This window comes from Toxotes jaculatrix, chromosome 11 (assembly GCF_017976425.1).
Source record: "Toxotes jaculatrix isolate fToxJac2 chromosome 11, fToxJac2.pri, whole genome shotgun sequence".
In the NCBI taxonomy this organism is placed as follows: Eukaryota; Metazoa; Chordata; class Actinopteri; family Toxotidae; genus Toxotes; species Toxotes jaculatrix.
In genome coordinates this window covers 12,790,401-12,801,405 of record NC_054404.1, presented here as the reverse complement: position 1 = coordinate 12,801,405, position 11,005 = coordinate 12,790,401, and the positions used below count along the sequence as shown (strand labels likewise).

Here is an 11,005-nt window from a genome sequence, read left to right as displayed (position 1 = left end):
TTCAGACAGGGTTCTGGTTGGGGGGTGTTGTGTGAGGAGGGAGGGGTGTGGGGGAGGAGAGGAGGGGTAGGGGTGGAGTCGGGGGCTCTGCTATTTGTAGATCCTTGTGATGGATGACTGGTGTGTGTGTATGTAAGAGAGAGAGAGAGAGAGAGAGAGAGAGAGAAAGAGACTGGCTTTTTTTTCTTTCTGCTCTTTCCCTATTCCCTCTCTCTTCAGGCAAGCAGAGCAGAGCGGGACTGAGTGAGAGGAGGACAGAGACGCAGACGTGTGCAGACCAGAGCACAGCAACTCCACAAAGACAAGAGAGGAGTAGAGTTTGCAAGGAGAAAATTAAGAGAGAGAAAGCAGGTTTTTTTTTTTTTTTTTTTTACATCAGCAAACTGTGGTGGATATCAAACTTACATCAAAAGAATTCTAGAAGAACAAAAAGGATTTGCTTTGCTTCACAGCTAAGAGGAAAATATTAGTTTTTGTTACAGTTTTTTTTTAATTTCTATTTATATTCACCACAAAAATAAAATTATTCTAGAGGACTTGTGGGGTGTAGCAGGACTTGGTTTTTGCAGAGAAGCAGAAAGAGAGAGAAAAGTGGACAGAGAGAAGTAGGGGTTTGTTGAAGAAGAGCAGGCTGCAGTGGTGGTGAACATGCCTGTTAGAGGTACCTGTTTTGGGGCAAGCATGTGCAGGCTGGCCAGGCAGCCACTCTGGATGTGGGTGGTGATGCTCTCTACCCTGATCATAGGCAACGCCAGTGCCTGCCCAGCCCTGTGTGCCTGCAGCGGCACCACAGTAGACTGCCATGGACTGGGTCTCAAAACCATGCCAAGGAATATCCCCCGCAACACTGAAAGACTGTGAGTACCATCTGTACTCTACCTCCTTGTGTGTGTGTGTGACAGAGAAACTCCCTGTGTCACTCTGTGTTCTTTTCTCACTCTTTCCCCTCTGTTTCCTTGCTATCTGGCAGAAGTGCACATGACTTTGCTTAGACTGAAAGAGAACAATAGCCTTGTCTGTAAAGCTGTGTGCATGTATGTGTGTGTATGTGTCAGTCAGTCAGTCAGTCAGTCACTCACTGGCATTCCAGTCAGGTATAAATAGGCATGAGGGACTGGAAAGAGCAGGAGCAGATGTGTGCCTTTCACATGTGTCCAGAATTTAGTTACCTGCTTGTTAATGTTTGCTGCACGAGTTTAATTTTTTTTTCTTCTAATTCCTGAAATCAAATAAATGGAATCTAAATTTTGCTCCATTTTTTTTAAGTTTAAAAAGTTTCACTTAAAGTTTAGATCTTAAACTATTATGAGAGAGAAGCAGATTTGCTTTCCCTTCTCTGTGATTAGTTTAGATTCTGTTCTGTTCTGTTCTGTTTGGGAACATGTTTCCCCCTACTCATATCAGGAGTCCTGTCTGTAAAGCACTGTGTCTCTCTATCGCTTTTCTTCCCCCCTCCTTCCCCCCCTTCTCACTTTCTTACACTCCTGGGCCAAAGACTCCCCTCTCTCCCCTTCTCATGCCCCTGAACACTCACTCCACAAATTGTTAAATCATGTAGAAAATTAAGCAAATCTGCTACTTAAGTGAGTCTTGCACGAGGATCACGTAGCTGTCTTGTTAAACGGAGGGAGGATGGGAGACGGAGGGAGAGGTGAGGCAGAAGCCGGCTTACAGAGTGGAGTTTCTCTGTCTTTTCTGACATTGCTCTGAAATATTCATCAGTAAATCAGAAGTGAGGAGTGCAAGGGGAAATAGATTGTTCTATTTCAGCTTTTAGAATATCAGTCTTGAATAAAACATGCGGTGGGAACGGAGGAGAGAAAGCCTGTGTCAGAGGCAGCGTTGGCAAACTGGGAGCTGGCTGCATATTTTATGCTTTTCATATTTAATTTCTAAGAACACCTTTTTTTTTTGCCTAGCGGTCGGCCTGCGTGTTTCCGGGTTGCTTATGTGCACATGCTGGTTCAACACTGAAGCAGAGAGGAAACATGGTCATTTTGTGGTTTCCTTTTACATGAATGGCCATTCACACTGGAAATATACCCTGCCCCTTCACTCAAGAGCATTTTTGTGTTGAAAGTTGTTTGTGCATTCATAGGTCATGTACAGCAGAGGATTTTATCGTTGTAGCATCTCTGGATGTTTTTAAGCACGTCTAGCGCACTCAGGATGCTGCACTTTAAACATGATGTGCATAAAGGTCATGGGCAATTTATTCCTGGGTCATAGCCTTTTTTTTTTTTTGGTGTGTGTGGTGGTGCGTGTATTAGCTGTGTGTGTGTGTGTAGGTCACTCAGAAGATAGCCAGTCTCCACGGAGAGGTACAACATAACAATAGAGACTCTCCTCTTTTGCGGACCATTATATAGGGTGATTCATCAAGGTGATTGTGCAAGTCAACACAGCCCACCCTGTCCCACATGATGGTCCCATGTGCATAGCTAGATTTATGTGTATGTATTTGGGAAATATGTGTTCATGTGAACTGTGCAACCACTACTGGGGTCAAAGAAGAGTAATGAGTAAGTCAGGTTCTTATAGAAAGGCCCCAGAAGTTGGTGGCCCCTTGTGCTTAGAAGCTTTTTCTTTGTAGATGTTTATTTATATTATAATAATTTCAAGAGTGTAATGTTGCAAAATGTACTTGCATCATGGGGAAGGATGGAGGTGTAGTATCAGTGTTGGGAAGGAAAGCAGATGAAGACAAGAGGAAGAGGTTTCATTTCACTTTGTGAGGCTGGTTCACTGCATGTTTATGCATATCAGTGTGAATGTATGTGTGTGTTTGCGCTAATGTATACAGAGTGATGCTTTTGGGTGATAGAGTGCATTAAAGAAAGAGGGGGTTGGTTTTTGGAGAAAGTGTGTGTTTGTGGGGCAGGGTGTGTGTGTATGGAGGGTGTTGAGACAGACAGCAGAATCCCATTTGCACTTGTCAGTTCGGGTTTGGATCAGGTCTGACCCCTGCGCTCCTCAGACTGAAGCCTGTAATGAGACTGTGAGCTCCACGTGTTAAAATCACACCCTGCCTCGTATGGGCCACCGGCCGCTCCCTCCCCCTCTGCTCCCTCTCTGTATCCATCCTCTCTCTCCAGCTCTATCCATGCCTCTCTTCTCCCTTGTCTCCAAGCCTCTTCTTTATTCATCAGCTTTGGCAAAATATCACATTAACATGGTAATCACACTGATATCAGGCTACACTGAGAGAAAATCAGCATCTGTAAGGCTGATTAAAGGGACTTTACACAGACAGTAAAGGTTGTTAGTTAAGCTTTTAGGTAGACTGGTATTGACCAAACCTGCAGCTTTTCTCTCTCCCTGCTTTATCTCCCTAACAGCCCTGCTGCTTAGATTTAGTGTGTGTCTCATCTGTGAATGAGTTGATTTGCAAAAGCTGTGTATGTGTGTGCACGTGTGTGTGTGTGTGAGTGTGTGTGATTGCATGTGTACCGTCACCTAAATGCAAAAAGCCAGTGTATTGATGATGGATTTTCTGTGCCAGAAAATACCCTGCACTGAGATTTGGGGGCATGTTGGAGCTCCTCCAGAGTAGAGGAGGTGGAGGCTGCACACCATATGTGTATGCATGTCTGTTTTTTGTGCACGCCTGTATAAATCTGATGTTAACTCATGTTTGTTCATAAACTTGAGCATATGCCTCCATATGTGTGTGTGTGCATGCGTGCAGTGAATAAGTAATGTCAGATGAAAACACATGAGGGTTAGTGGTGTTTGAAGACGAGGGGGGCTCCCTCGCTTCGATAACCATGTATATGTATTTGGTGGGGATTGGAGGTGGGAGGTGTGTGTGCTTGTGCCAGGGAATGCCTGTGGTGTTTTTGGCACCAGCACATAGCTGGTACAACTGACAGCTCACCGGCCACCTGATCCATAATTTACCCTGACAAGACTGAACACAGCCTGCCCACTACCTGCCAACTCCAGCTATGTGACTAGACAAAGAAGTGGGGTGAGGGGTGGAGCTGGGGGGGGCGGTTGAGAGCAGGATGAGAAGATCCTTCAAGGCGAGGCTGGCACAGTAACTGAGGTGGTAATCACTAATGAAGGGATTACTGCACAGAGGAGTGAAGAGACTTGTAACTCAACCACAAAGCTAATGAATGAATAAACAAGATTATGTTATTTATTATAAAGGGCTAAATAGGTCTGGCCCCGAGGCAGACTGAATTTCATTCAGGTCCTTTTTTACAGTTTAATATATCCATCCTCGTAGCCGGGTAGTCCCATGAGGAGTGATAATGCCTGGAATGAAGATCATTCAGAGAATGTTTATGCTCAGTGTAGGATTGTGAAATTACAGGCCAGGGACTCAGTCAGTTTAATTTACTGCCTGCGCAACACAGCTGTGGTCTTTTCTCTTGTACTGAAGACTGAGGTGGACGCCATCTCTCTCTCTCTCTCTCTCTCTCTCTCTCTCTCTCTCTCTCTCTCTCTCTCTCTCTCTCTCTCTCTAGCTGTCTTTTACATTTTAGTTTTTTCTGAGCTGTTTCGTGACTCTTCTGCCCAACAAAGTTTATAAGTACTGTAGTTCATAGATCCCCCTGTGGCACCCAGTGCTGTTTTCTTTTTTTTTTTTTTTTTTTGAGTGGTCTATGTGGAACTGTAGTAATTAGTCGATTCATCAATTAGTTGGACGGAAAATTAATCTGTAGCTTGTTTTTATAATCGGTTAGTTGTTTAAGTCTTCAATACATAAAAGACAAACTTCTGACTGTTCCAGTTTCTCAAATGTGAGAACTCGCTTATTAGTAAATGGAAAATTTGGGGGTGTTGTATTGTTGGCTAGATAAAACAAGACATTTGATGATATTGGCCTTGGGGTCTAGGATATTGTGATGGACAATTTTCACTGATTATTTTGTAAACCAAGCAAGTAATAAGCTTTATGTTTTGCTTGTCTAAGCAGAGTGAGGACAGACTGCCTAGCATCAAAGTCAATTGCTGTGTGTCTCCTGATGAGCACAGCTGCTTTATGGAAGTGTTTCATTGCATTCGTGGAAGCTAAGAAATGACCCCAGCAATGGGGTGCCTGCACTTTTTCTACTTGTGCACATCTGACACGCTTACATATGATGTGCATGTGCATATGTGAGTGTTCATGCGTGATTGCTTTGCACGCCTGTCTGAGAGTGGCAGTATCTCAGCAGACCATGAAAATCGAATTTGGAGAATCCACCTAGATCACCTTTCATCTCTCAGAAGTCCATCTTTGCTTTTAACCCTCCTGGCTAGCCAGTAGGATGATAGAGAGTGAAGGGGGTTGGTGATATGTGTGTGTGTTAAATCGATGAACACTCTCCTGACATTGTAGATATGCCTTCATAATCCGCATTTCACGCCAGTCAGGATGCTTTTGATGTGATACAAGTTTGGGAGGAAATTATTTGCAGCATTCCAGATGAAGGGGCAGCTTGAGATCTGCATCAGTGTGTACACATCAGTGCAGTGTTCAGTGCAACAGTGGAGTGTTCTCTAATAATGAGTAAGTCATTTTTAATTCCCAAAAATAGTGAAACTAATAAAAGAAAAAGAATTAGAAAAAAGTCAGAACTATCCCACCCCATGGCAGAATTATTCCTAAAAATAATACTTTAAGATTCAACATCAAACTAAATTACTTTTGATGCCACTTAAAATTATTATCCTTATTGATTAATATTTCAGTTATTTTCTCAATATATCTATTAATCCATTTAAGGTTTTGTTCCATTTATCCATTTAATCAATTAATCCATTAATCCATTTACGTTGTTTTTGAAAAATGACTAAATAATAAATTTTCTGTATTAACCAATCACTTAAATAACCAGTTTCTGCAGTAAAATAACATTACTTTTTGCAGTGGAAGTTATCTGCTAGAAATTGAGCTAACTGAGTTCAAGAAATGGAGGAGTGCAAATATCAGTGTGCTCAGCAGGAGACAGGAACGTACACAGAACAACTCTTTATTCTTCGGGTTCAACAGACAGATTCAAGCACACATGCAGCATCCATCAAGTTACCCGTCATCAGTGCACATCTGTCAGACAAACGTCTTCTCGAGTCTCGTGTGTGGAATAACTGAAATATAAGAGATGTGGCAGAGCAGATGTTTTGTCCACATGATACACTTTACAGTCAAAGTACACATTCATACAGCCTTAATGCCTTCATGCGGGACACAAAGCCACAACAGAACCTCAGCGTCTGTCACTGAACAAACTACAGATACCATGAAAGACCCCCTTCAGTCTCTGCTTCTATTACAGTCTTGTGTGTGTTCCTTTTCCAGCCTGTGGCAGTAACACACATCAGAACAGATGTTTAATTGATTCACTTCGGCCATAGAGGGTGTCAGAAGTTATCTATGTTTGATCAGAAAGTGTCTGTGTGCTACTTTCCTCCCTTGTCTTTTCCCTGGCTCCCTTTTCCCATCTCCCAGTCTTTCTTGCTATTTGTCTAGTTTTTGCTTACAGCAGCATCTGCTACTTGAAAAAAAACCTCAGTCTCTCCTTGTCAAGGTTGTTGTAGTGGTGTGAAGGCCAGGTAAAAACACCAAAAGACAGATGCCTGGGTTTGAGTCCTTGACTTTTACCTGTAGCTGTTTAAAAAAATGAGAGGCTCTGCAAGATGCAGGAGACCCTAGATGGGTCAAGGCTCAAGAATGGTTTGTGTGTGTGTGTGTGTGTGTCTGTGTGCAACGCATGTGTGGGATCTGCTCGCTATTTACCTTTCCTATCAGTAATTTTGCTCCTGAGGCCTGACTGAGCAGAATGAAAACTGTAAATAGCCCTTGAGGAGCCCAGGAGCCAGGAAAACACTCTCAGACACAGTCTTACGCACTTAACACACGCACACGTAGGCAGTGGCTGACACACACACACGCACACTAAAAATGTACAGTTGAAGGCCTTAACTACACGTCTGAAAGCCACATTTCAATGGAGAGGCAATGTTATGTTCAAGCTGAGCAGAAATCTGACCTCTTGGTGTGGATAGAAGTGTTCCAGTTGGGTTTAAGAGTGTGTTATTTTGGTCATGGTGGTCTGCTTTCTCTCTCTCTCTCTCTCTCTCTCTCTCTCTCTCTCTCTCTCTCTCTCTCTTTCTCTCTCTTTCTTTCACTTTCTCCATCTCTTTATCTTGAAATATGAGGTTGTTGTGAGCCAGGATGGTACTGCCTGGTCTTGTAGCCCGCTGGACCAACTAGTATGTAGGTCACTTTCTCCTTATAGTCTAGGAGCCGTTGAGGCCTCATCTCTCCGCTGACGTTTCCCAGACAGCCCGTCAGCTCTTCACAGCTCCCCGGCTACTCGCAACACTCCACCACACTTCTCCACTCTGTCACTTTTAGGCAGCTAACAACACTGTCAGAGAAGCTCTGTCTCTTTCTGTGTCTCAGTGACTCTATCTTTTTTTCCTGCTCTCTCCTCCTGCGTGTTTCACGGCTGTCACGTCCATATGTTAAAGAGTCTGGAGGAGGAGGAATGCTTCGCTCTTTGGCAGCTTCTCAACCTGTTCAGTTCCTCCATTAGGGAGAGCTCTTGCTAGTCTTGGTCAAATTGCATTATCTGTGTGTGATTGTGATTAATGAGCATCCATGCTTGGGTTGTACAGGACCTCAGGCTTCTGGTCATCAGACTGTTTCCACAGTGAGGAGTTTGGGCAGTGCCGTGCCACCGATCCTCAATCAGCTGCCTTCTGCCTTCCCTGCCAGGCTAAAGCTGTTCAGGACAAATGGTCCTGTGGTGCTCACGGCAGCGATTCAGAATGGCTGTACTGCAAAAAAATAAGAACCTTAATAAGTCATTTATATCTAATTTCAAAGAGGAGGGGGATGAGATGCATTTTCTTTCAATTCAGAATCCTTACTTGTAGCCTCATTTAGAATTCAGTGTGAATTAACTTTCACCTGCTATATAGTGAGACTCACCAAGGTCCAGTTTGAGCTCTAGATGAAAGATTGTCATGAAGTCTTTTCAGTTTGTCCTTGCTTGACTGCATGCTGAAAGGAAACAAGCAGCAGTATGGGGGAGATGCATGGCTGTGAGTGTTATGATAGGAATGGAGAGTGTATGGTAAAAGGTGCACTATTTTCATCTTGTGAAATTCTTTTAAGAGTCTGTTAGCCACGTTTGCAGAGCTTGCAACTCTGGTTACATTGTTCCTTGTGTTGCCTATTTTTTGCTACAGTCTGTCAGTAAGTTTTGCGTTGCCAGTTGTTCTGTGGTTGCAAGCATCAGACTATTAAAATGAAGCTTGGTACCAACGGTGACCCACCTCTGTGAGTCACGTCTAACCCCAGTATTGGGACACATTTTCCTGTACATGGCAGAAAAAGAGCATGACCACAACGTTTTCAATGCTCTCTCAGCCCTAGAGCCAAAAATGTGGCAGCAGTGTAGCTGATCAGTTAAAAACAGACAGCTTTCACAAAACTGTGAACTATATATTTAGTGCTCTGCCTTATTATATTATATAAGTAAATGACTCATCATTTTGTCTTGTTTGCTGCGTCTGTGTTCCTTTCAGTTCTGCAGTGTCTCTGCATAGATCGATAACACTGGTGAAAAGCTGTACAGCCAGCAATAGTTTCTCTCATTATCATTATGTTCTTTTGCCTTGACGAGCTCCCAGCGGAACACAATTGCCTTTCCCACGGTCGCTGCTTGCGTACATGCCAGTAGGTGTGCTTGTGTGCATTCCTTGATTCAGTATATTTATATGGCCTTTGTGTATGTGTGTAAGAAGCAGAGTACATGTGGATATTTTGATCTGCGTGAGTGTATCTGTATGCAGGCCTTGGCGAGCCAGTGTGTTTGCTTATCCTCCCTCTAGTCTCCGGGTTTGATTTTATGTAATGTTTCTCAATTCGAACCAGGTCCCCCTCAGCCGAGGGACCCCAGCAGCTGGCAGAAATAAACATAATGAGTTTTTCAGCGTTGAAGCAGTGCTCTGAGCCCCTTTGAATTATAGAGATGTAGAGCGGTGGAGCATAGCTGCCGCGTGTCCACCCAAGGGAAGGTGCACCAGGATGTGCTCTCAGGCATCAATCAGCTTGGGAAGGAGGATGAAAAAGGATTAGATAGTGATGTCATAAATCCACTTGCTCTCCAGGAAGTGTGTCAGCAATGGTGATCCTTACAGAGTTTCCACAGGATGGAATGGATTTGACTGAAGCAGTCGGAGGTGGAAATCCTTCACTGTAGGAACTGGGAATGATACCTAATAATTTTTAGCCTCTAAAGTAATACCGAGGTACTGTAATGTGAAAACCCGCACACAGTCAGTGCAACAAAACATCTGTATATGAAAGGAGTGAGTGTGCCTTTGCTGCTGTGCCAAAATCCATTTCTTAGCTCCCTTTGATTGTAAAACAAAGAAAATAGCAGTGACTGATATTGTAGCTAATAAACAGCAGATTTTTCCTCGAGCCACTGACACCACATATTATTTTGGCATACAGTGCCTTTATTTATTTAGATGTTGAATCAACACAGACATGAGCACCCCTGACTCCGGACTCCAGACTGTATGTATGACTAGAGCCCATATTCTCTTACCTTTCTGTATTTAGGTTGTGGGGTCACCTAGATTTGTTCATCCATGCAGAACTTAGCACCAGTGTTCACTGACCATGTCATTTGCATACCACTACTGTGTGTGTGTGTGTGTGTCTATATGTGCGCACATCCAAAAGTTACTTCCCAGTCCAAAGCTGATGTGAATCCCAGTTCCTTTCAATCAACCAGAGAAACAGACCATCCTTACAGACAAGGGCCTTGGCAAGTTTCCACAGAGACAGAAAACTCCCTTGGGTCAGGGGACATCATGAGCTGTAGCACTATATATGTATATATGTTCAGTTATCATAAACTGAAGTATCCACTATATTGAGAACATTTCTGTTTTTATGCAAAATGCATGTTTGGGACAGCGAATTTCATAGTTGTGCTATTTACAGCACAGCATTTTACAGCTCAGCAGTTAACTGTAGAAGGTGGTGTCAATATGCACAAGTCATCTTCACCTAGAAGCAAATGAGCTACAGTGGGAACGTTATTACCTGGGCGAATTTTCAGGGAGCTGATTATCACCTGGCAGTTTCAAGGACTTGAAAACATTGCTTGACTTCTTGAGCAAAATGCCAATGGAAAAGGTCAGAATATGTCATAAACAGTGTGGATCCTGACTAGTTTAAACATCATAGGATGCAGGTGGCATTTGAGCATTGCCTAAATGTCACACCACTGCCGAACAGGTGCTTTGCCAAGATGGTTTTTAAGATGGACTTATACAGCAGGATATTGCAACATCCTCTGATGGTGTTTCCAGGAACATTAAATTTAGTTCAGATCCCAACTAACAAAATACTTTGAGATGTTGTTGCAGAACAGCTTTGATTAGTCAGCTCTGGAGTACATGCTAAAACTATGGCATGTTTTTTTTTTACAGGATATAAAGCAAGACTTCATTGCTGCAGGAGAAAAGTGTGGTTTCACTTGTTTACGTGTGAGTCATTTTTCCACATATTCTCCCTGGCACCCCTCACTTTTAACCATCTCACTCTCCTCTTCTATCTTTCTCCTTTTTAATGTCCTCCGGGTGTCATCAGGAGTGGCCACCCTGAAGATAAGACACTGGAAATCCAGAAGTATGTGTGGGTGTATGAGTGTACCTATCTGCGTAAGCACCTGTAATGAGCACCACATGTGTATGTATCGGAGCCCAGGCTAATGAAGCCCAGTCCATTATTTATTTCCCGTGGCCCTGTCGCTTGGCCTGTCGATGCACCTGTGTACACACACACACACACACACACACACACACACCATCTGTCTGTAATGACCGTTCTCTTTCGTACTGCATAGCGCTACAGTCCCTGGAGTGGTCATTAGACGAGAGAAGGAGAGAGTGACTGAGGGAGAGAGACCAGTGCTTTCGGCGTAGATTTGGAACCAGTTTTTTGGTTGTGCTTGAGGGTGGGGGGTTGGGGAGGTCAGGGTGG

General features: G+C 43.5%; 1 protein-coding gene across 3 annotated transcripts in view; it reads left to right on the top strand.

The window, feature by feature from the left end:
• Positions 1 to 257: 257 nt before the first annotated feature.
• The window catches only part of slit1a (slit homolog 1a (Drosophila)), an 84,248-nt gene continuing 73,500 nt past the window's right edge, over positions 258 to 11,005 (top strand). For all 3 annotated transcript variants that reach the window (XM_041049715.1, XM_041049714.1, XM_041049713.1), the window contains exon 1: positions 258 to 857. In XM_041049715.1, coding sequence (XP_040905649.1) covers positions 649 to 857 — 209 coding nt within the window. In that variant the 5' untranslated portion in view covers positions 258 to 648. The remainder of the gene's footprint in view (positions 858 to 11,005) is intronic.